We start from the raw sequence: 22,445 nt of genomic DNA on the forward strand, positions 1-22,445 counted from the left end.
CTGATTATGAAACAAACCTTATTTTCTGTGTCGGTTTTCAGTTTAATAAATTGAGAATACTGTAAGTGCATGTAAAATAAGGTGCAGCTGGTATACTTATACACATGCTTGTTAATGCCAATATCTACTAAGCCAATCATGTGGCAGCAACCCGATCCTTGTTAGGCAGAAATGTGATCGAAGTGACTTTGACTGTGGAGTGATTGTTGGTGGCAGACAAGGTGGTTTGAGGATTTCAGAAACAGCTGATCTGGGATTTTAATGCACCGTAAACAGTCTTGAGCTTACAGTGAATGCAGAAAACAAAAAAAAACTAAAAAACACCCAGTGAGCGACAGTTCTGTGGCTGAAAAGGCCTTGTTAATGAGAGAGGTCAAAAGAGAATGACAAGACTGATGACCAGCCTTGTGTGAGCAGTTCAGGCTGGCTGTGGTGTAATAGTAGGGTGCCATATCACAAGCCCATCAATCAATCAATCAGTGACTGACATATATAAATCAGCAAACACTCATCATATTTTGCAAACGCTCCTTTCGTGCCTCCCCAACTCAAACATCTTTAACAGTCTTACAGGTGCTTGTGAAAGCATGTCTCAGTATGTAAAAGTAGACTTCTTACAATAAAAGGTCCAACATATTAGGAATACATTTAGCTGTGCTGCTATGTGTCACGAGTAAGCAACTGAGAAGGCAAACACTGTCTAGAGTGAATGCGTTTTGCACTGGGTGCATTTTTTGACATGATGCACAACAATTTGAGGCTGTCTATATAATGGACACGTCACAGTAAACCTCATAAACCGGGCCATTTGTCTTTCTGAATGGGTGCATGCAAATGTTGTATTGAAGCGTCCATTTTAGCGCATTTGATCGCTTTGCAATGCCCCATTCACTTTAACATGCTCATGACCATTAACCAGTAATGTTGTGATGTCGCAACCCACAGCCAGGCTTGTGACATAATCAAAAGCCCAAACTCCAGTGGTTGGATGTTTGTCAGCAAACGCTTTCCTACATGACCACTCAGTTCCTGCTACGTTCTTTATTTATACAATTAAATAAATGATTATACACTCATGGGGAGGGAATAATGTCTGCACTGAATGTGAGGATTGAACACAATCCTGCCTGCTTCTCCAGCTTCTTCTATATTGCTGAGTCAACTGAGTTTGGATGTGCTAAAAACTTTATGCATCACATAAAGCTGAATGAAGCCGTCACACCTGTGAGCCAAAAACGATGTCGTCTGCCACTCTCTGTTTGGAGTGCTGTGTCAGAGGAATTAAATCACTTGCAAGTAGCTGGAGTGATAGAACGCATCGATGCCTCCGCATGGGTGTCACCAACTGTTATGCAGAACAAGTCAGGTAAAATTAGGATATGCGTTGACCTCAGAGAGCCAAATAAAGCAGTGATGTTGGACTCTTTTCCATTGGACTTTCTTTACATTGATGAACCACTCTCTGCTGAAAAGTTTCTACTGTTTTGTCTATCATTGACCTGACTAATGCTCACTACCAAGTGCTGCAGCATGAGGACAGTCGGTAATGCCCTTACTGATTATCTGTCACATTTGCCCTTACCTGCTTCTCCTGCAGATAATGCTGTTGCTCAAGCTCCTGTTGATGATGTTGATTGTTGCTTTTCTACCTGACGCCTCTAATTCTCTGTCTGCTGCTAATGTTGATGCTGCATGTGGATGGATGTCCTTCGACAAAGAGTAGGGGTGTAACCTCAGCATCCTGGCCAAATTTGCCCATTGGTCTCTGTCCATCATGGCCTCCTAATCATCGCCATATACTGATCTCTCTGTCTCCTCTCCACCAGTAAGCTGGTGTGTGGTGGGCGTTCTGGCGCAGGCTGCCGTCACATCATCCAGGTGATACTGCACATTGGTGGTGGTTGAGGAGATCCCCCCTTCCCCCTGCCACGTGTGTCTGCTCAATGACAAAACTGTCAAGTCACACCTGCTCCTCTCCAGCCAGAACTGTTGCCAGATGAACCATGGCAGAAAGTGGCTGTGGATATAGTTGGGCCATTTGACACTGCTGCATCCCACTATACTGTAAGTTTGGGATAACCTTAACTGACTATTACAACAAATGGCCTGAGGTCTCCTTTACTCACACTGTCACTACAGATTCTGTGGTTTCGTTTCTGTCATTAGTCTTCAGTCTTCCATTGAGTATAATTACAGATAACGGTGTTCAGTTTACATCTGCTGCTTTCGCTGCTTTTCTGTAAGGAAGGAATATTCGTCACCATCGTTCCTCTCTACGTGGCAGCTAATGGTGTTGTAGAGAGGTTCAACCATGTGTCTCAACACACTGTCTAAATGGCCATCCAGTAACATCTGTGGTAACTGATTTCTTGCAGTACCACTCCACATGTTGCAACTGGTACTTCACCCATTCAGCTCCTCTATGGCAGGCAAATGTGCACAAGGCTGTCTATTTTGCCATCTGTTCCTGTGCATCAGCCAACTGATATGAATGTTCGTGAAGGGCAACGCAACTGCAACACTGAGGGCCCTATTTTAACGATCTGTAACGCAAGTATCAAACGTGAAACGCAAGTAACTTTGTGGGCGGATTTCGGGCGCTGTTGCTATTATACCGGCGGGATAAATGACTCTTGCGCCCGACGCAAATCTAAAATGGGTTGGTCTGAAGTAGCTTCATTACTCATAGGTGTGGTTTGGGTGTAACGTGAAATAAACCAATCAGAGCGTCATCTCACATTCCCTTTAAAAGCAGGCGTGCTTGTTCCATGGCGGTTTGCTATTATAACAGCGGATTTGCCAGGAGCGGTTCACAGCCGAGGAGACCGACGTTCTCGTCAGGGCCGTAAAAGACAGAGAAGTGACATTGTATGGGGATGAGAGAAACCCACCCAAATTAGCTTCGGTTAAACAGGCGTATAATAATTTTGGTAAATGTGTAAGCTAGATTTATGCCTATTTTTTCACATTTTCATGGACACCACAATGATTTCCCTCATGTGGAATATTTTTCCTTATAATAATGTATGGTTTGCAAACTGCTGCGTCTGTGTAGATGAGAGAAGCAAAGTGTGTGTGCGTTGTGCACACACTACATTATGGCCAAGCTTACACCCTTAAAATAGCATCTGAATGCGCGGTCAGTGGCGGAATTGTTTTCTGAAACTGCAAAATAGCACCAGGGAACGTTTGCACCGGAACACGCCTCCTCTTTTCACAGCACCGCCCCCGGGAGCGCAAGTTCATTCCCTAATTTACCGACGTGCGTCTGTGGAGGGAAAAGTCCGCTGTGCGTCGGGTGCAAAATAGGAATGATACATGCGTTGGTGTACAAAGTAAATTGCGCTGGGTGCAAGATAGGGCCCAAAATGTAAAAGTACACAGATGCTAAGCGGGGTGCTTGTACTCCTTGTTTCCATACAGTGAGGGTATGCAACCCCTTGCAAGTTCCTAAGAGACAAGTTTACTGATCCGCAGACGGTTGCCAAAAGACTTGGGGTGGGTACATCCGTACTTAGACATGGAATTCTTCCCATCTCACCGCATTTCCATGCACACCAACAACTCCTTTTGTGTTCAGCAGAAGAAAGAAATTCATAGAGGTTTAGAATAACTTGAGGTTGAGTAAATGATGACAGATCATTTTTGGGTGAACTTTCCTTTTAATATTCACGAGGGACTGCATACATCCTCGGTTTGGAAGTGAAAGTTCTCAATACATGAAGTAAGGCAGGAGCATAAGAGATTGAACACAGCAACTCATCAGAGTAGTCTCAGTGTGGACACAAATACAACACAGCCTGAGGGTTTTTAAGCAACATAACAACAATCTGGCCATCTGCAGATTTTCTCATCTCATTGCTTAATGTTTTAAAAGACTTGTGTGAGTCATCTAAGTGAACATGCCATACTGAACATGCTCATTTGAATTGGGACATCTCATCATTTCCAAGGAGACTCTACATTGAAATCTTCTAAAATATTAAAAATGCAGTAATGTTATTTTAGACAGAAGAAATTAGAGCATTGCTGGTCAAGATCAAAATTCATGAGGCACTTACTGTTAGATTTTTCTAAAGGTGCTGTGGCTGGTTGTTAGGACATTGCTATGAGGTGGTTGTTTTTAGCAGGTTGTTAAGTGGGTGTTTTGGTGTCCTGTGTGGCAAGTCTCTATGATATTCTGGTCTATAGTTATGGCTCTGTCCTATAGGATTGTTTTTCCCGTTTCATCATTCACCAGTCAAAAAAAGATTACTGTTTGTCCTATTGTATTTTTAGAAAATCGACAAGCCACACAATTTGAGAAACCATAGCAGAGAGAGTGCAGGGTGAGTTACAGTCCTAAGTTTGCTGTAGTCAGTTTACTGCTCTGTGTGAAATTATTTAACACCCAAAAAAGCATGTCTTAACCCATTTTGTGCTTGACATGGCTGCGAAAGTTGCTGCAAGGAGGATAAACCACAGAGAATAGAGAGCGAGTGGTAGAACGAAGAGAAATGTCTCCACTCATGTTCATTTATGCGAAATGCCAGAGGAAGATGTTATACGAACATATCACTTCCCAAGCCACGTTCTCAAATTTAATATCGCGCGCCTGTGTTGTTAGTAGATCACCCGCACCTGATTATCATCGGCTTCGCTTGTTTGCGACCCCACGCTATTTTGTCGATTGATAGATTGCTTTGCTCATAATAGGTGTGTTGGACATCGGCTGTGGCTGAATGTAACCGATCGGCGAGAGTTGCCGCGTTCAGGCAAGAGGAGTTGAAAACGGAGACGAGAAGTCGGACACTTTCTGCTTCCCGTAGTGACGCTTGCGCTGTGTTTGCATACTTTACCACAGCTGAAGTGAAATAAATGCACTATTTCCATTCAATACTTTATGTACTGCTTCATACAGCATCTGTTTGTACAAGAATAAAGTTCAACATAAGTCTATAGTATTTAAATACCAATGTAGTGGGGTCTCAGGGGTATCAGTTTTAGTTTGATAAACATGACACAATGTAACATCGCGACTACACGAAAATAGCTTTCACTCTTATAAAAAACTGATTTGTGAACATTAGTCGAACTAAAGGGATTGGAATAAACATGGCACACACGTGATGCGGTGGATTCGGCCAATCGTGGAACAGCTGTGTCGTCATCAGAGCTCATGCAGCCGCTCTGGAGAAACTGAGCTGGCTGAGTCATCCGACTGCTCTCGAGTCACTCTCACAGTACGTCACAGTCACGTTGAGACGGCGCTGTCTCAAGTCGGACACAATTTCTAACCGGCATGCACTGCTTCAAGTCAGCCGCTGATCGGTCTGCGCAGTGCTGTATGAAGTCGAACAAGCCTAATGTAAATGAGCTGGCTGAGTCATGTCAGTCGATCACCCGTAGAACTTGTATTGGATACCCTTTTTAGTAAATCTGTTTGTTAGTTTTTAGTTTATTTTGTTTGAATTATTTATAGTTTAGCTCAAACTAACTGAAAATGAGAAATGTTAGCTGAAATAAAAAATTAAATAAAAAAATAATTAATGTTTATTAAATTTTTTATGTAATTAATATATATTATGTCCAATGGTTTTTAGTTTATGATAATAATCCTTCCTTTGAAACCAAACAGAAGACAGAATTAAACATCTTTTGTGTACCTCATAACCATTTTCATGTTAGCCTGGCAAAATATGCACAAAAGTATTTCACTTTGGCATTGTCAGATTTTGTGGGGCATTCATTTTTCATTCTTTATAGCTGTCTAATGACCCTTTGAGGCTGCTTGATTTGTATTTCAGGGCTTCACTGAGATCCTGCACTACTGCAAAAGAACGCATCTGATAAATTACTAATGACAAGGAAAAAGGCATGGCATGAAAATGTGCTTAAGATGTCACCATGATATGTGTCACATTGATTTTAAACTGCACTTTGATTGACAGGCTTTATTTGTCAGTTCGCAATGCCTGCTCAGCGGCCCTTGTCAAAGAGGGACCAAATTACACCGTGGTGCTGAGAAGGCATAAGATGTGAGCCTTCTTCGGTCAAGGTATACTTCCTGTACAAGCACAATGGTGACAAAAGATTGATTCACTTTGAGTGCATTTGGGGGGCTCTTAAACGAAAACTGCTAAACACAAGCCAAAATAATGTAATTATCTCTACAACAGTTCATCAAAACCAGTTTAAAAGTGCTAATAGCATAGTACAACATTATTCATAATTGTCCATTAAATAATACGACCATTAAAGCGCAATGGCTTTTGAATGTGAAAACTATAGTTTAAATGCTATTATCTTTTTCAGACATTCAGACATCAGGAGAGGAGAATTCAACTTTCGCCACAGACCTCACGTTCACAAGCAGAAGAGTTTCAGCGGTCTGCGGAAACTCACTCAGTGTGAGATAGGAGGTAGGATGAGAGCTCTCCTCTTTAAATATAAAAAAGGTTGTAGACTCAGTTGGCCATCAGAGAATGAAGCCTGTCTACATCTCATTTAAAAGTAATTAGGCTTGGACCACTGCTATATCTGAATACTGCACAGATAAGTATTTGAAGTAATTGTCTACATCCAAACATTTTACTGCAAAAGTGTCTGGTGTAAGCAATATATTTATCAAGATATCTTAGTTTCAAGCCCTGTGATGCACTGTCCATCCAACCTGGTTGTTTTGCGGTTTGGAGAATAGATCTTGGTTTCATCTGACCACATTAAATATTATAATAACCCATACAGTTGGGTGACATAATGTTATGAAAACCTGTCTGGGCTGTAATTTGACCCAAACATATTTTATTTATTTATTTTGCATAAAGAAAATGGGTCTGACTTTATATTAGGTATATTTAACTGCTATGTACTTACATAATAATAATAATAATAGTTAAATACTCTGTACTTATTGTGTTCATGTTGCATTGCAAAACAATTGTGCTGCTATTGAGGTGGGATACGACAGGTTTAGTGGTGTGGTAAGGTTAAAGGGTTAGTTCACCCAAAAATGAAAATTCTGTCAGTAATTATTCACCCTCATGTTGTTCCAACCCCGTAAAAAAAGTAAGTACAATGTAAAAACATGCATGTACAAAATGAGTGCATTGTATCAAATAATTAATTTAAATAGCAGTTTTTTTTATACAAGTTTTATTTATTTTTGTTTTATTGCATTTTGACAATCTAGCACAATCTAGCCTAGCGCAAAAAGGCATCCATACATTTTGAGGATTTTCTTTGTAATGCTCATTATTTTCTGCTGATTCTTATTAGAATTATTACAACATTTGTAAAGACAGCACAACAAATACTTTTAAAGTGCCCCTATTATACTATTTTAAAGGTTCCTGTGGTCTCCTACAACAGGTTTACATGCATCAAAGAAAAAAAGAAAAAAAAACTTTCCTTTTCTCATATTATACATTGCATATCAGCAGATTTTCCAATGATTCCCAAACGACTTGTCAGATGAATCAGTCTCTCTAAATCCCTCCTTTCCAAGAGCCTTCTCTGCTCAGTCTGTTGTGATTGGTCTACCGCTTACGGTGCTTGTCGGAAGCTAAATGCCCATTACCATAACTGAACTTCAGCTCCGGAGGCTTCCTAAAGCTCAGAGATTGTACACACTGTAAAGACAGAAATGATGATGTCGATTTTACCATATCAATCCGAGTGCGAGTCCGATGATGAAACATTGGAAGAACTACCAGTAGTTATTCAATCCAAACCTCCATCGCAAGGACGACTTGAGCAGGACGTTTCTCAGTGATACGCTACTCAGTTTGAGGTACATTATGAGATGTTGCAACTGTAATTCCTCACCATCAGTATTAACAAGAGCATGTCCATCAACAAATCCATGTGTATATTTCTAATTTATTGCAGTGCATATGTGGGAACTGTATCATTAACTGTGTCAATAACAGCACATACATTAGCCGAGCACTAACGTGAATGACTGATGAAACATTAAAGTTTGTAAAACAAATCTTGCTCCATCCTTTTTCATTACTCAGAGTAGTAAGAACAACAGACAATCTGCCTTAATGGACACAATTTTAGGTAAGTATTTCAGTAAGACAGTAATAACGTGAGTTAGCCGGAGACCAACACAATATAAAACACGAATTTCGAACACTTGGTAGAAAATATATACATCAATAATTAATCATAGTTTCAGGTTGTGATTCTGAGGAGCAAGTCGGTCTAAAAAAACAGGGTACTGACCCATCTTTAATAAGTGTTTTGTAAATCCTATTTAGACCTCAGAGATTTGAGAAGCAATCGTCAACGTGGTTGAGTTAAGGACCTATTAGCGTGTGCCATCTAGAGTTTCATGGCAGAACTTTGTATTTATCGTGCACTTTCGTCTTTACAACTTTGCAGACCGTTTACATTCAGAGACAGCTATATTACACACTGCACGAAAGGTAATATTCGAAAAAGCATAATAGGAGCACTTTAATATTGCTTTTACAAAATCACAACTTGCATAACTCTTAACTATGGGGGTATTACCCAGGGAATGTGTTATTTTTCTTAATGATTCAAACATAGCAGCCTAAGGTCACATTGAACGGGTGATCAGCCAGTTACAGCCTTGTCTCATGTGATCTGCACTTTGCCATTACCCCCCTCACATGCACGCTTTATGACCTCAGTGAGAACACAGAGCTGCCTCCCTCTGAAACTTGATCTGCTGGTGTCACTGTTCGACAATGTCACTTTTGAGAAATGAGTGCTTGACACATTATTTTAATCTCATATTTTGAGATTGTTTTGTTTTACTACAGTAAAATACTACTGTATATAATTTGAGAACAGACTGAACAGATTATTATGTCAAATAATTTGGACTAAACTGAGGTGAATTTTGTGTTAACACTTTACTTAAAGCCTTTATATATTATGCATTCTAAAAGTATTATAATGCATCAATTGTGCGTTGCAATGCACCTTATAATACATTCTATGGTCTCATGAATAATCATAACCACAGTTATAATACTTATCTATTCATTTTTACACAAACAGAGACAGACAGAGAGAGAGAGAGAGAGAGAGAGAGAGAGAGAGAGAGAGAGAGAGAGAGAGAGAGAGAGAGAGAGAGAGAGAGAGAGTACTGTGGCTTGAAGTCTCTCACATCTGACCTTGAGTGCTCTTTCGGTCCAGTAGAACTCACATTCATCTGCAGCACTGCAGGGGAACATGCACAATGCTCACCTTCTTTTAAAGCGGCTGCCAAGCACATTACCATTCCCCATGCATTCTTATCAAATTTAACGCCCCATGCGGCAGGACTATTATTTAGAGAGAGCTGTTTTCTCTTCTCCGCTGTACGTATTATTTAATTTTTTATTAAAAAAAGCACTGCTATCGATTTAGTCATTTGCAATTTAGTCATTCATGCATCACATTCTGATGAGGATGATGTGTTGTGCTCCAGCATGCTCCATTGAGTCTGATAAAGAAAACAAGACGTGTCATAATATTCAAGGTGTTTTTAGTTGATTCTAAATGCAACGTGATCACATTAGTGTTTTTAGGTATTCATATGAGTTCTGTTGATATGGTTTTATTTATTTATTAATTATAATAGTAAATTTTTTGATAAAGATGATATTGTATTATATTAATTTTATTATTTATTTATAATAAATCTAAAAAGCTGATATTGTACACTGAAATAATGTAAACATACAGTCAGCATCTAAACATACAGTAGTATATCCTTTTAAAGGGATAGTTCATCCAAAAATGAAAATTCTGTCATGTCATTCAAAATGACTCATGTCATTCCAAACCTGTAAGTCTTTCGTTTATGTTCGACCTGGTGCGGAGCGGGTCGACAGAGGAGCTGAGGGAGGGAGGAATGGAGGAATGGAGGCGGAGGAGTTAAGGCGATGGGCTGAGGTGGGGTAGCGGGGACAGTAGCCGGAGGCAGAGTCAGGGAATCCCCCAGCCTGTTTGAGAATGGCTCATGGGATGCCCCAGGTGAATCCCCAACGCAGTGAGGAGGTAAGGGATGAACAATGGTGTAGACAGGAGATGACGAAGACAGGGCTGGGCTCATGAATAGCCCAATGGTGGTGGAAAAAGGGTGGGACCAACACATCAGTCTCCCGGTCCATTACGCACTCACTCACTGCGGCGAGGTTGTGGACTGGGAACTCCTCCATTCCCTCAAACTCCACTAGTATTTCCTCTGTCACGAACTCGTTGGCCGGCTCGCACGCCAGGTCAGACGTAAGGGGCTCAGGCTCCGGTGCGATGGTGGGCACATCCACTTCTCATGGCATTGGCAGCTTCATCGCGGCAAGCACTGGCACTTCATCTGCTGAGACCCACTACTCAGCAGATGAAGGTCTACTTGATGTTCGTAGTTCGCCCCGATCCAATACAGAGATTTGATGGTTTCATCATCAAACGGTGAACGTACGGCAAGGTGGCAGAATTGAAGGGTGTAGTCCAACAAATTTTGGCCTCTCCTAGCCAACGCAGCAAATTCAGCTGCATAATCCATTTTGTAGTCAGTTATTCTGTCACAGTTCTCCAAAGATGAAGATGAGTCAAAGGTTCCAATGCGAATGTATTTAATAAAGCAATACACTCAGGTAATCCACAACGTAACAGCGTTGCAATGATAACTCAAATGCGAACAGCTGTTTAATGAATATCCATGGTAACAAACAAGTGGCGTGAAACGTGGACAAAGACAACAGTAAATAATGACAAGCAAACTTAAAGTTCAAGAAAATGAAAACTCGTTCGGTTCGGTGGGTTGCGGTCACCGCTCAGGTCGATGCATATGAGACCGCTTCAGCACTGGCTTAAGATTCGAGACCCAAGATCGGCATGTCGCTATGGTACACATCACGTGGCTATCACGCTTGTCTGTCATCTGCCCTCATGACAGCCCCTCCTTTGTGAATTCCCCTTAGGAAGGACCTTCTTTCTCAGGGGTATGGCACAATTAGGCACCCGAGCCCAGACCTCTAGAACCTCCAAGTCTGGCCCTGGCCCTGCTTTCCTTCCTGCAGGAAAGCGCCGTTCTAAGGTGCACTGCACTAAGGTGACACAGTGGATGGTAAGTCCTTAGGGAAGCACAACCTAATCATCAGGTTCCTTAGAGGTGCCAAGGAGGTTAAATCATCCAGGTCTGCACCTTATTCCTTCTTGGGACCTCTCTGTAGTGTTGCTGGGCCTACAGAGAGCTCTGTTTGAGCCCCTGGAGTCAATTGAGCTTAGTGCCCTCTCGCTGAAGAGGGCCCTCCTGACCACGCCCACATCCATCAAGAGGGTTGGGGACCTGCAAGCGTTCTCTGTTAGCGAAACGTGCCTTGGGTTCAGTCTGGCATACTCACATGATCTGAGACCTCGACTGGGCTATGTGCACAAAGTTTCCACTACCCTTTTTTGGGATCAGGGGATGTACTTGCAAGCACTTACCTTTGGTGTGTCCAGCGCATGCTCTTTGCATTTACTTGGACCTCACAGAGAGCTTCAGATGCTCTGAGCAGCTCTTTGTCTGTTTAGGGGGACAGCAGAAGGGGAAAGCTATCTCCAAACAGAGGATTGTGGATGCCATTTCTCTGGCATACCAAACACAGGGTGTGCCGTGCCCCCTGGGAGAGCGAGCACACTCCAATAGGAGTGTTGCATCCTCTGGGGCACTAGTGAACGGTACCTTTGCAAGATTTTACAATCTCTGGGTTTAGCCAGTTTCATCCCAAGTATAATCTGACACGTATAGGTAAACTTTGGACAACTGGTCCAGTGTATCGCTTGTACACAGCGCCTGTCTCCTCCTTGAGGTGATAACGTTTGCATTTTTGTCCATGTGGGTTCCCCATGTCCGGCAAACCCTGGACAAATTCAGTAGTCGAATTTGGTGGTGGAATTTGCTGCCAGGCCGATTGCTCGTGGTATGTCCCTTTTTAGATGAGCCCGTGTACTTGGGTTAGGTGCTCCATAGTTCTGGATCTAATCCCATATGATGTATTTCCGCTGTTCAGTTTCCTGGTTGGTAAACCCACACCAGAGAGACTTCTTTCCATATGTGGTACCTCCCTTGTGGTCTCCACAGTGTCCTTTTTTCTGCATAGGAAAAAAGGCACTTTCAGCTGCATTTCGACCCTCCACCCCTCTGGCTTAGCCGGACTCCTCCTTCCTTCCGGTTCCACAATTATCCTCACTCCCACAGGCGCCGGCTCCATTTTGGCACTTCAGGCCTACAGTGTCACCACGAGTCTTTGTTTCCTCCCCTCCACCTGGGTCCCCACCTCTCCCAGCTCCACCTTAGTTGGACAGGATCCTGTCTTCACCTTGGCTTCTCCCTCCATTGGTTCCATCATGGGCCTTCATCCTGGTGACTCTGCTCTGGGTCGCTACCTGGCTCCTCCCTCCATCATCTCTTCCCTGGCTTCTCCCTCCATTGTCTATTCCCTGGGTCCTCCCTCTAGTGTCTCCTTAGAGTTTTTCCATTCCTCCACTAAGGTGTGGTTTCTATTTAAGGCACAAGGATGCACCATCCGGGAGAGGGGAGTAATGTTAGGTTTTCATTCTGTTCTGTGGACTGTTTATTTGCTTTCTGCTTCCAATTAGTTATTTTATTTATTTTCTGTGCAAAATACACCAACAGAGTAGTATGTTCAAAAACATAGTACTTGAAATACAGTAGGTTAAAAGTACCTAGATGACCTACTACTTCCACTGAGATTAATTCGAGTATGCATTCGATAGACACTTTACTATTGCATGAGGCCACGGGAGAGGATTTGTGAATGGCGAAGAAGCGACACAACTTATGATGAAGGTCACATGACAGTGACAACACGGCATATGTAGTGCATCCGAATTTCATTCATACTACACATATTCATACTATATAAAACAGTGGTTCCCAACTCTGGTCCTGGAGTACCCCAAACTCTGCACATTTTGCATGTCTCCCTAATCAAACACACCAGATTCAACTCATCAGCTAGTTAGTAGAGACTTCAAGACCTGGAATGGTTGTTAGATTAAAGCGCCATCTAAAATGTATTGTACTCCAGGACCAGGGTTGGGAACCACTGATATATAAAGTCGCAAAGTAAGTTTAAAATAAAATGTAGTACCTACTATACAGAATGCTATTTTAGGCTCAGTGTAGGTCAATATAATATATTTAGGCTTTTACAACTTAATTTCACCTTAATAAAATAAAATACATAATCATTTCTGTTATGTGCTGACAACCAAAAACTAAATAAAACCCATAATAATGTATGCAGTCAGTAAAGCTAGCCAGTACGTGTTCTGCACACCAACAATACTTAAAATACTATAAAAAAAATCATTGTGTTGTGAGTGTTGTTTGCTTTTAGCCAAATAGAATAAATCAGGTTTAAACTGGAAATGATTTTCGATTAGATCAACATAAAAATGCACTTTAAATAAATGACATGGTTGTTTTACATTTCGTCATATTGCACTTTAGTGCAATACTAAAAACTATCCATAAGTGGGAGGAGACTGGCCAGCAATGAGTTTCAGGTGTGGGTAGCTAGTCATATGACCAAGAAAGCATAAATAATTGTTTCAGAAACAGACAGTGAGATTGGCATGTTTCTGAAATTGGCTCGACGTTCAGCCTCTTGACCCTTTCATATAGGTGTGTGGAGTTATTAGTTGTGTGATTTGTTTGTGTTGAATGAGTGCGTTTTAATAGTGCAATTCCATTCTTATTTGATCCCTTTTTTTCCTTTAGGCTGATTTATTAACAGGTTTTACTCTCTGTCCTGGAAGCTGGGCAGACAAATATTTATTGCTGCGGTACCTTCAATGGGCTAGCGGCCGTGTAGGAGTGTGAACAACCGGTAAATGCAGCATACCTTTTATTAAAGCCGATGGGTTATGAGTTTGAGTCTGCAGTTGTACTTTTGCTAAAGTATGTTTTGTTTGTTTGTTTTCTTTTATTGCAGGTTGTGTTAACATGTATTAACATGTATGGGGTTTTTTCTTGTTAAAGGGGCAGACCAGCCACTGTCTCTTGTGTATTTAAGTTTTCTTATGTGGCTTATTTTGTATTTTTTATTTACTTATATATTGATTTTTAATTTGATTGTATTAAATATAATTTGTGTCATTTGCTTTTGTTTGTGTGGTACTGCTCTCCTTGTTTTTTTGTGTTACAGTGCTTAATGGTTTTGTACAGGGACGAAAAGCCTGCATCGACACTTAACCTCCCCTGTGTAGGTGATTCGAGTGGCGTGACACTGCTGTGTGGTGTGTATTAGAAGGTTGGCACTGTAATGGTGATTAATGGTTTCTACTTGTTTGCGGTGAATCCTTTGGGTTTTTCTTCTGGTTTCTATTCTCAGGTGGCAGGAGGAGCATGAAAACAGGCCCGACCCTTGAGGAGAGCCATTTCCTCCTTTTACGGATATTATTACTGACACATGTCTTTAGTTGGTGTTTTATTCTTTTATGGTCTTTGCTGGAATAATAAAATTGTAATATTTTTATTAGCTACGTTTGGTGCTTATCAAGTGATTTTTTTAGAGGGCTCCTCCTCCCTTAAATAAGTGAGCTCACATAGTCAGTTCATATTTCCTACACTACACATAGAAAATATAGAAAGAATGAGTATTGAATAGTAAGCTTAGCAACATGCTATTGTCAGAATAAACAGAACGCTAGGTAAGCATACTGTGTGAATGGCTGCTTGGTCAAGTCTCATATACTGAGTGAGATTTTGATGGTGTCTAAAGTCATCTACTCATGAAGTTAGGAGTTGAGTCAGCTCATTAGTTTTTCAAGAAGCTTTTCATTGTAATTGTTAGCATTGGTGTCTTAGTAGGATACTTATACGCAGCTGAAACACTCCAAGGTCACCTGTTTCATTACATTACATCAAAAAACATCATACATTTTTTAGCACATCATGAAAATTTAACAAATGTACAGAACAGTATTCAGTTATTTTGTAAATTATACTGCTGTTGGACTATGTTTCAGCACTGATGAATCACTTAATGACTTGGAAAAACTCACCAGAAATTGACCAGGAACGGGTGCTCTAGGTTCTGCATTATCTGGAGCTCTTTGAAGACATTGCGCACCTCATTGCGCTCCACACACTGAAGTTTGTTCATATACTTCATGGCATACATTTTCTTTGTGTCCTTTTTCTGAACAATGCATACCTGAAAAAAAAAAAAAGGTAAGTGGTCTTTATTGAAAAAAATCGGAATCCAATGTTGCTGAAAAACTGGACATTCTCTGTTGCACTCAATACAGTGCATTAGTGCTCGCCCACTTTTTCAGCGGTGTTAGTTCTGTAATTATTTTTTCCCCGTACATTTTTCCTAAAGCCATGAACCAAACCAACCAGCTAGGCGAATAAAAAAATGAGAATGGTACAAGACTGTGTACTTAACGGCTTTAGTGAGGGAAAGAACTTGTTCATGGTAATTCCACGACGCACTGCGAATTAAATACTCAAATGAAAAATTATGGAGAAATATATAATTATTAATTTCATTATACCTATAGAAACAATATATTTAGCAAAATATGCATATATCTAAAAATATTTAAAGTATTTTGAGAGTGTAGGGCAGGGATGGGCAACTTCGGTCCTGGAGGGCCACTGTCCTACAGAGTTTAGCTCCAACCCTGAAAAAATCACCTGCCTGTAATTTTCTAGTAATCCTGAGGACCTTGATTAGCTTGTTCAGGTGTGTTTGATTAGGGTTGAAGCTAAACTCTGTAGGACAGTGGCCCTCCAGGACCGAAGTTGCCCATCCCTGGTGTAGGGAGACGAATTTGATTACATCATTCACAGTGCTTCATGCAGAGCTCTTTTGGTACAATTTGCTAGGCAATTACTCTGATTGGTGGAGTTTCCTGTACAGCATCATAGATAATGTCATTTTTCACCACAAATTCTGCTGTCTAACATGATTTGCTGAAATATTGCAAACAGATGGCTTTAACAAGAGCATATGCCACTGATTAACAACTTTTTTTTTATTTTTATGTTCATATACGTTATCATTAAAAATCCCCTTTTTTCCAATTTCCCTATGCAGAAAACAATGATTTTACTTTTGGAAAAAAGTAAAACACACTACTGGAGAGTCAACATAGGTAGAATCTCAGAATAAATTTAACCATTTTGAATATTGCGCAATAATAGACAATTGGCTTGCCATACTATGCAATCAATATAGTAGTAATTAACCATCTTGAAGCCAACTGGAGCACTTTTTATTCATTGAATTCTCTAAATTAGGTCTTAATCTACAGTATTAATGTTTCAAGCACAATCAATGAAGATCACTGACAATTCACTTTGGCCTCAGTACAATGAGCTTCATTTGTTTTGATTTTTGGTTTGTTTTCAAGTAAATATTTAGCAAAACTTACTTTCCCAAAACTGCCTTTACCAATGGCTCTCAAGATCTGAAAGTGGTCAAAATTGACTGTGGAGAGACAAAAATGTAATGTAACAGTTAGTGCATTTCAAGATACAATGATTTTCTTTTTTCTAATAACACACATATATTTGTCCATACATTTCAAGCTCCAAAAAGGACATATAGTATAACAATAATAGTATGTTGACTTTGTGTTGCCAACACAGTAAACACTAGCAGATGGGAGGAATAGAACCGATTCAATCCCCCCCCCAGGACAATTACTCAGCTGAATTGTAAATAAAACAAGCTGTCAGCAAATTATTTTTTTTTTATGAAGTTGCCCATCTGATTTAAACAGTTATGCAGTCCGACTCAAAGCGTAATCTCGCACCTCATCTAATGCAGCCAAACTCATCATCTAACCTGTGAATGAACCTTGCCCATCTCTGCATCTAAACTGCAGTCTAATATATGCTGTCAGCAGCAATTACAGTTTGATGGTCACTACTCGATAGATACTAGTCTGTTGGTCGAGGACCAGCAATTACATTTTTTAAATGAGAAGTCTGTCTGCCTCAGACAGCATGCTCACAGTTTCACAGTAAACTGTATATAAATACCGTATATATATATATATATATATATATATATATATATATTACCATAGCTTTCAGGAGCCAGTGAGTGCCAAATATTATTTATTTTTTCCCAGAATGCTCCAATTTACCCCAAAGTCTTGAAAATAGAGTCAAACAACACAAAGCATGAAGACATAAAGACATTGAGGTACTGTATGACATAAGGGTGAGTAATTTTCATTTTAACTTTACAGTACTGTATGTTCACAGTGTACTTACCCAACTATGGACTTAAAGTAGGCTAAGTTTAGATTTTAGGCTTAGGATTTGGGTTAATAGCAATTACCAAGTTATTGACGTTACAATAGTAATTTCATAATATGTACATGCAGAAATGGACTGTAAAATAAAGTGTTTTTGGGAGAACTGCAGTATCCCTTTAAGGCATATCCTTCAGAAGACCTCAACCCTGTGTGTGTATAGTGAATTCAATGTACGTGTAGAAGTTGCCCAGTTACAACAACTTCATAGCCTGGAAATCCAGACCTAAATCTAAAAGATTAATGGTCTGGTGTCGATCAATGAAAATCGGCCAGCTCGAGGGGCGGCACCAAGCATGCATTTGAAAATCTCACAGCACGCAATTGGATAACACTACGACCAATCACAACAATAAACCCCATACGCTTAGCTACCAGGGGAGCTAACTGGTAGATTAGACTCTTCCGGTCGGCAAAACAGCAAAAACACCCTTCTTGCAAAGGAACGATTCGAGCGCCGTCTTCTGTTCCTCTTTTGGGAAAAAGCCAAATCTAACTCGTTCATTGTAGCGGCCAAAGCCGTTTCAAACCACTGCTATTTATCCATAGGCATCTTGCAATGTTTACTGATGACTTCGACGTTACAACGCTGTCGTCATCTGTTTAGCTCGCCTCTGGCCCGCCTATATCAGATAACCCGATGTGATTGGTGCAGCTCAGATCGAGGGGCATATTTGATGAGCATCATTACTCGACACCAGAGTAACTCGCTGAGCAAATTCAACTTGTGCTCTCGCGAGAAGTCTGGTTTACCAGGGTACCAACTTCAAGCAAATGCATAGAAAACTAAATGATTATTATTATTACTTTCTAGGCCTTTACTATTGTTACTATTGGTATCTTGCATCTTAAACTGTGGGGGATTATCTAAAAATATATATTATTTATAAAAATAATGGAAAGTGTAAAGGATTTAGAAATATTTTTTAGAAATAATTTTTTTTTTGACAAAACATCCAATACTATAACTAGTAAAAGCTAAACTAGTAGATGAATTAGTCATATTTTTTGAAATACACTGATCAACAATAACATCCACTGATCCAATCACACAGAGAAGCTACTGTAGCTCAAATTGCTGAAAGGCTTAATGCTGCCCATGATGGAAAGGTTTCAGATAAAATCCCCCCTTGTTCAAGACCACTCCTCAAGCCCTTAGTTGGCCCACTTTGATATTATACCAAGGTATTCAGCGTTAGGGTTTTGGCCGTTGACCCCGAGGAAGGCCCAATAAAGCCCTGAAAGTGACAGTGGAAACACAGCTAAAGGTGTTCCCTGGTGGCAGTGGCCTCTTTCAGCAGGATAATGCACCCTGACACACTGCACAAATTGTTCAGGGATGGTTTGAGGAACATGACAAAGAGTTAAAAGTCTTGACTTGGCCTACATATTCCCCAGATCTCAGTCCAATTGAGCATCTATGGGATGTGGTGGACCAACAAATCTGATCCATGGACCCCATCTCACAGCATGCAGAACTCGAAGGATCTGCTGCTAATGTCTTGGTCCCAGAGACCACAGATGTCTCAGAGCTGTTTAGGCAGCATGAGGAGGACCTACACAATATTAGGCAGGTGCTTTTAATGTTGTGGCTGATGGGTATCTGATAGTGTTATATTTGAATTATGGTTTGAGGAAAGGTCGTTTTGTGATTATATATTTCATAGTTTTAATAAAGTAAACTTTTAACTTTTAATATTGTATTTTTGTAAAAAAACATTTACAACACTCGTGATAAACTTCAGAGTTTAAATATAGAGCTACTTTAAAAATAAAAGGTACATTTGAGGGACATGTTTTGTCCCATGTCTCAAGAGCCATTGAGTGAACTATTGAGTGCGGGCAAACGATCTAGGACAGCCATTTAGAGAACGCTGACACCCTTTTTCACAGAGACATCCAGAGGGGTCATAAGCTTGTCCTAAATAGTAAGTGCCCCATCTCTTAGAGGAAATTCTTACCACAAAACTAATAACAATTTCCAAATCAAGGCGTCAATAAATTAGAAATATTGCCTGAAGATCTCTTAAAAAAAAAAAAAAACTAAACATGCTCTTCTTTAACTTTCAAGGCATGCAAAAAAATCGCAATTGAAGGGAAGTGCAGGAAATGTGTTTCTGTCTATCATTACTGTTTGAGTATTAGTGGTGCTTGCATTTTGTTTTGTATTGTTTTAACTGTGAAAACTAAACAGATCTGTGTCGGATTGATATTATATATATATATTTTTATCATGACAACTCTCCGAAGAATTTTTTTAGCATGCATTTGGTCTTGGCGAAATAGATCTATTAAGCTGCAGCTGATATTGCTGCTGCTGTTTATTATTGCTGTTGTTGTCGATTGCTGCTGCTACAGAGCAAGTGCAGGAACTTGCTACTGCCGAGATACACGGTGATACGCTGCAGTGAGCATGTAAGACATACTACTGCTGTACAAAAAGCATATATAAAATTACAAAGCTGGAAACGACAAAATGTTTATGCTGCTGTGAGCATGAAAACACACTGCTGCTATAAGATAATATGCTTGAAATGACCCCCCATCAAAGTAGGAGATGAGTCGACCAGTCGGCTCCGCCTTGGCTCCTCACACCTTCAGCTCCACCGGGGACTGTCGTCTTCACGGCTACACTGGGCTCCCTCGTCCCTCTGGGATTGCCTTGGTCAGTCGTTGCTCTGCCTGCGCCATGGACTTCCAGGCCTTCAGCTGCGCTTCGTCCCTCCAGCCCTTCGGCTCCATCTGGCTCCTCCTTCCCTCTGGTTTCGCCTTGGTCCTCAGTCGCACCGCCTTCGTCTCAGTCCTCCGGTGCCGCGGCTCCGCCCTGCTCTCCAGGTCATTGATGTCGCCCGTCCTGTCAGCTCTTCAGCTCCGCCTGGGTCTCCACCAACATGGGCTCAGTCTCGGTCACTCATCGCCTTGGAGAAGCCTGCCAATCCTCATCATGGCTCCTCTCTCCATTGTCTCTGCCGTGGGCCTGCATCCTGGCCTTTCTGCTGGGGGTTCCACCCTGAATCCTCCTGCCTGCCTCTCAGCCTTGGCTCCTTCCTCCATCTTCTCCACTGGTAATCCTGCTGTTGGTTGCTCCCTGTTTCCTGCCTCTATGGTCTCCGCCCTGGCTTCTTTCTCCTTCCACTCCACCATGGATTATTGTGGTTTGGAGCGTCTGGAAACTGCTCCTAGAGGGGGATTCTGTCACAAGTTCACCGGGTCCTTCTTCACTTCTGCACTCCCTCATCCACCCACTCACGCTCTCAAGAGTTCTATTTGAACTCTCCTGTCAGCAATCTCCTCTGCACCCAGAACTCCTTTTATAAATTCCACTTACCCAGGGCTTGATTGTCTGGCGACCAAAACGGACTATAGTTCTGTTGTTCCTGTGCGTTACCTACCTGTGTTTTGGATCTTCACGATCTTCTAAACTCTGTGCCTCTGTTTGTTAAACTCTGTTTGCTTCTACTTAATGTGCAATCTACCAGTCTTGTTTCTGATTTTATAAATTGTGATGAACCACTTGAAGTGAACTAACCTGAATAATTATGTTATCATTTGTTTGAAGAATAAACTTCTGCACTTGATTCCATTTCTGTTCCCTGTGTTATTTATATCGTTACAAGTTCATTATAATACTAAGACAACTCCATTCTGCAGATTTTTTTCTTAGCAGTGCGAAGTCAGTTCTGGCAGGTCACGTTAGTCAAGCTTGCATCAGCTGACTCTCAGCTGATCCACGTCTACCTATAGGAATACGACGCCTATCACTGTATTCATATACTGTATAAGTTCCTTCAGTATTATCAGCAGCTATCACATTTCTCAGGAGCTAATTACCCTCCTCCATCCCCAGCTCCTCTCGACAGTCAGGATTTGCCATTCTGATTCTGATTCAATACATTCATGTTGGTTCTGTTCTGTTTACCCTAAGGGGGGTTATTGCTGCTCTTATCCATGCTAGGCTGCATGGATGCGCAGGGAGTTCTTGCAGAGAACAGAACCATACCGCCAATCCAAACTGTATGCTAATTGTCAATCGTATTCAACGATAGTGGTCCTGACAGAAACACAGCTCTTGGTTTACGCATGCTAGTGAACATCGCCCTTTGGGCATAAAGAAACGTTTAAGAATTTTGCATGAGGTGTCAGGGTTATGTTCTGTTTTGACATTGTTTTCATTGTGTTCTCCTTCTGTTTGCTCATTTTCAGTTGACTCAGTTTTCCCATGTGTTTCTTTGTTAATTAACTCATTAGTTCCCTCGTTTAGTTCTGGTATAAGTACTCCCTGTTTTGTTCAGTTCATTGTCCTTTCTCGTCAGTGTTAGAGTATACTATTCAGTTTCTCCAAGTTCTCTCCAGTGAGTTTGCATGGTGGAATCTACAATTAAAAAACTATTTTGAGTATCGTGTGCTTTGTTACAGCCACCCAACTATGACCGAAGACAGGACCTAAACAAAGACTGAAGAATGGACTTACCAGCAGTGCGCATGCTCTGCCTGGAACAACAGGGAATAACTCTCAAGGACCAATACGAGTGATTTTCATCAACTGGCGTGCCTGACTCCATTTCCTGAACACATTAATGGTATTGTACTACACCAAACATAATAAGCAGATGAAGGCAAGCCTGTCGTGGAGGACCCTTTTTGGACTTTGTTGAGTGGGTGCTGGCCACCTGTGGATCCTCATGTCCCGAGTCCATTCCAGTAAGTGAATTTCCCGAGCCTGTTCCAGTGAGTCAAATTCACAAGTCTGCTCCAGAGAGTCAAATTCCCATGTTCGTTCCAGTGAGAGAAATTCTGAGTCCGCTCCTGTAAGTAAAATTCCCTAGTCCGTTCCAGTGAGTGAAATTCCACAGAGTGCTCAGGGACGACCTCCGTGGTCGTGTCAGGGCAGAGAGGAAGTTCACATTCAGCCTCCTTGACCATGACATGGCAGGCAGAGAATTCAGAGATGGACGCCGCCGCCTCGGGAGGAGCTGTAGTGGTTGCAGTCAACTCAGGAGGATATGCCGCGAACGCCGCCAAACAAACAAAATCAACCAAACACAGTAAAACCAGGAAGCAGGACTTAGACCAACAACACCGACATCCACCAAAGGAAAAGACCAGACAATGAACAGGAGTACAAGAGCCTCTTCAAGGAGGTCTTGGTACGCTTG

General features: G+C 41.2%; 1 protein-coding gene and 1 long non-coding RNA gene across 2 annotated transcripts in view; one reads left to right on the forward strand and one right to left on the reverse strand.

Moving 5' to 3' along the window:
• Positions 1-22,445, reverse strand: part of stk32a (serine/threonine kinase 32A) — a 76,620-nt gene that overhangs the window by 48,175 nt on the left and 6,000 nt on the right. Inside the window, exons 3-4 of the mRNA XM_082141387.1 lie at positions 16,399-16,454; positions 15,022-15,173 (exon numbers count right to left, since the gene is read on the reverse strand). Of these exons, the coding sequence (XP_081997513.1) occupies positions 15,022-15,173; positions 16,399-16,454 (208 nt within the window). The remainder of the gene's footprint in view (positions 1-15,021; positions 15,174-16,398; positions 16,455-22,445) is intronic.
• On the forward strand, positions 13,582-14,468 carry LOC309478479. Its single transcript, XR_014199008.1, has 4 exons — positions 13,582-13,639; positions 13,736-13,844; positions 14,183-14,253; positions 14,349-14,468. It is a non-coding gene; the product is annotated as an uncharacterized lncRNA (long non-coding RNA).

The sequence above is a fragment of the Leuciscus leuciscus genome, assembly GCF_965113295.1.
Source record: "Leuciscus leuciscus genome assembly, chromosome: 16".
In the NCBI taxonomy this organism is placed as follows: domain Eukaryota; kingdom Metazoa; phylum Chordata; class Actinopteri; order Cypriniformes; family Leuciscidae; genus Leuciscus; species Leuciscus leuciscus.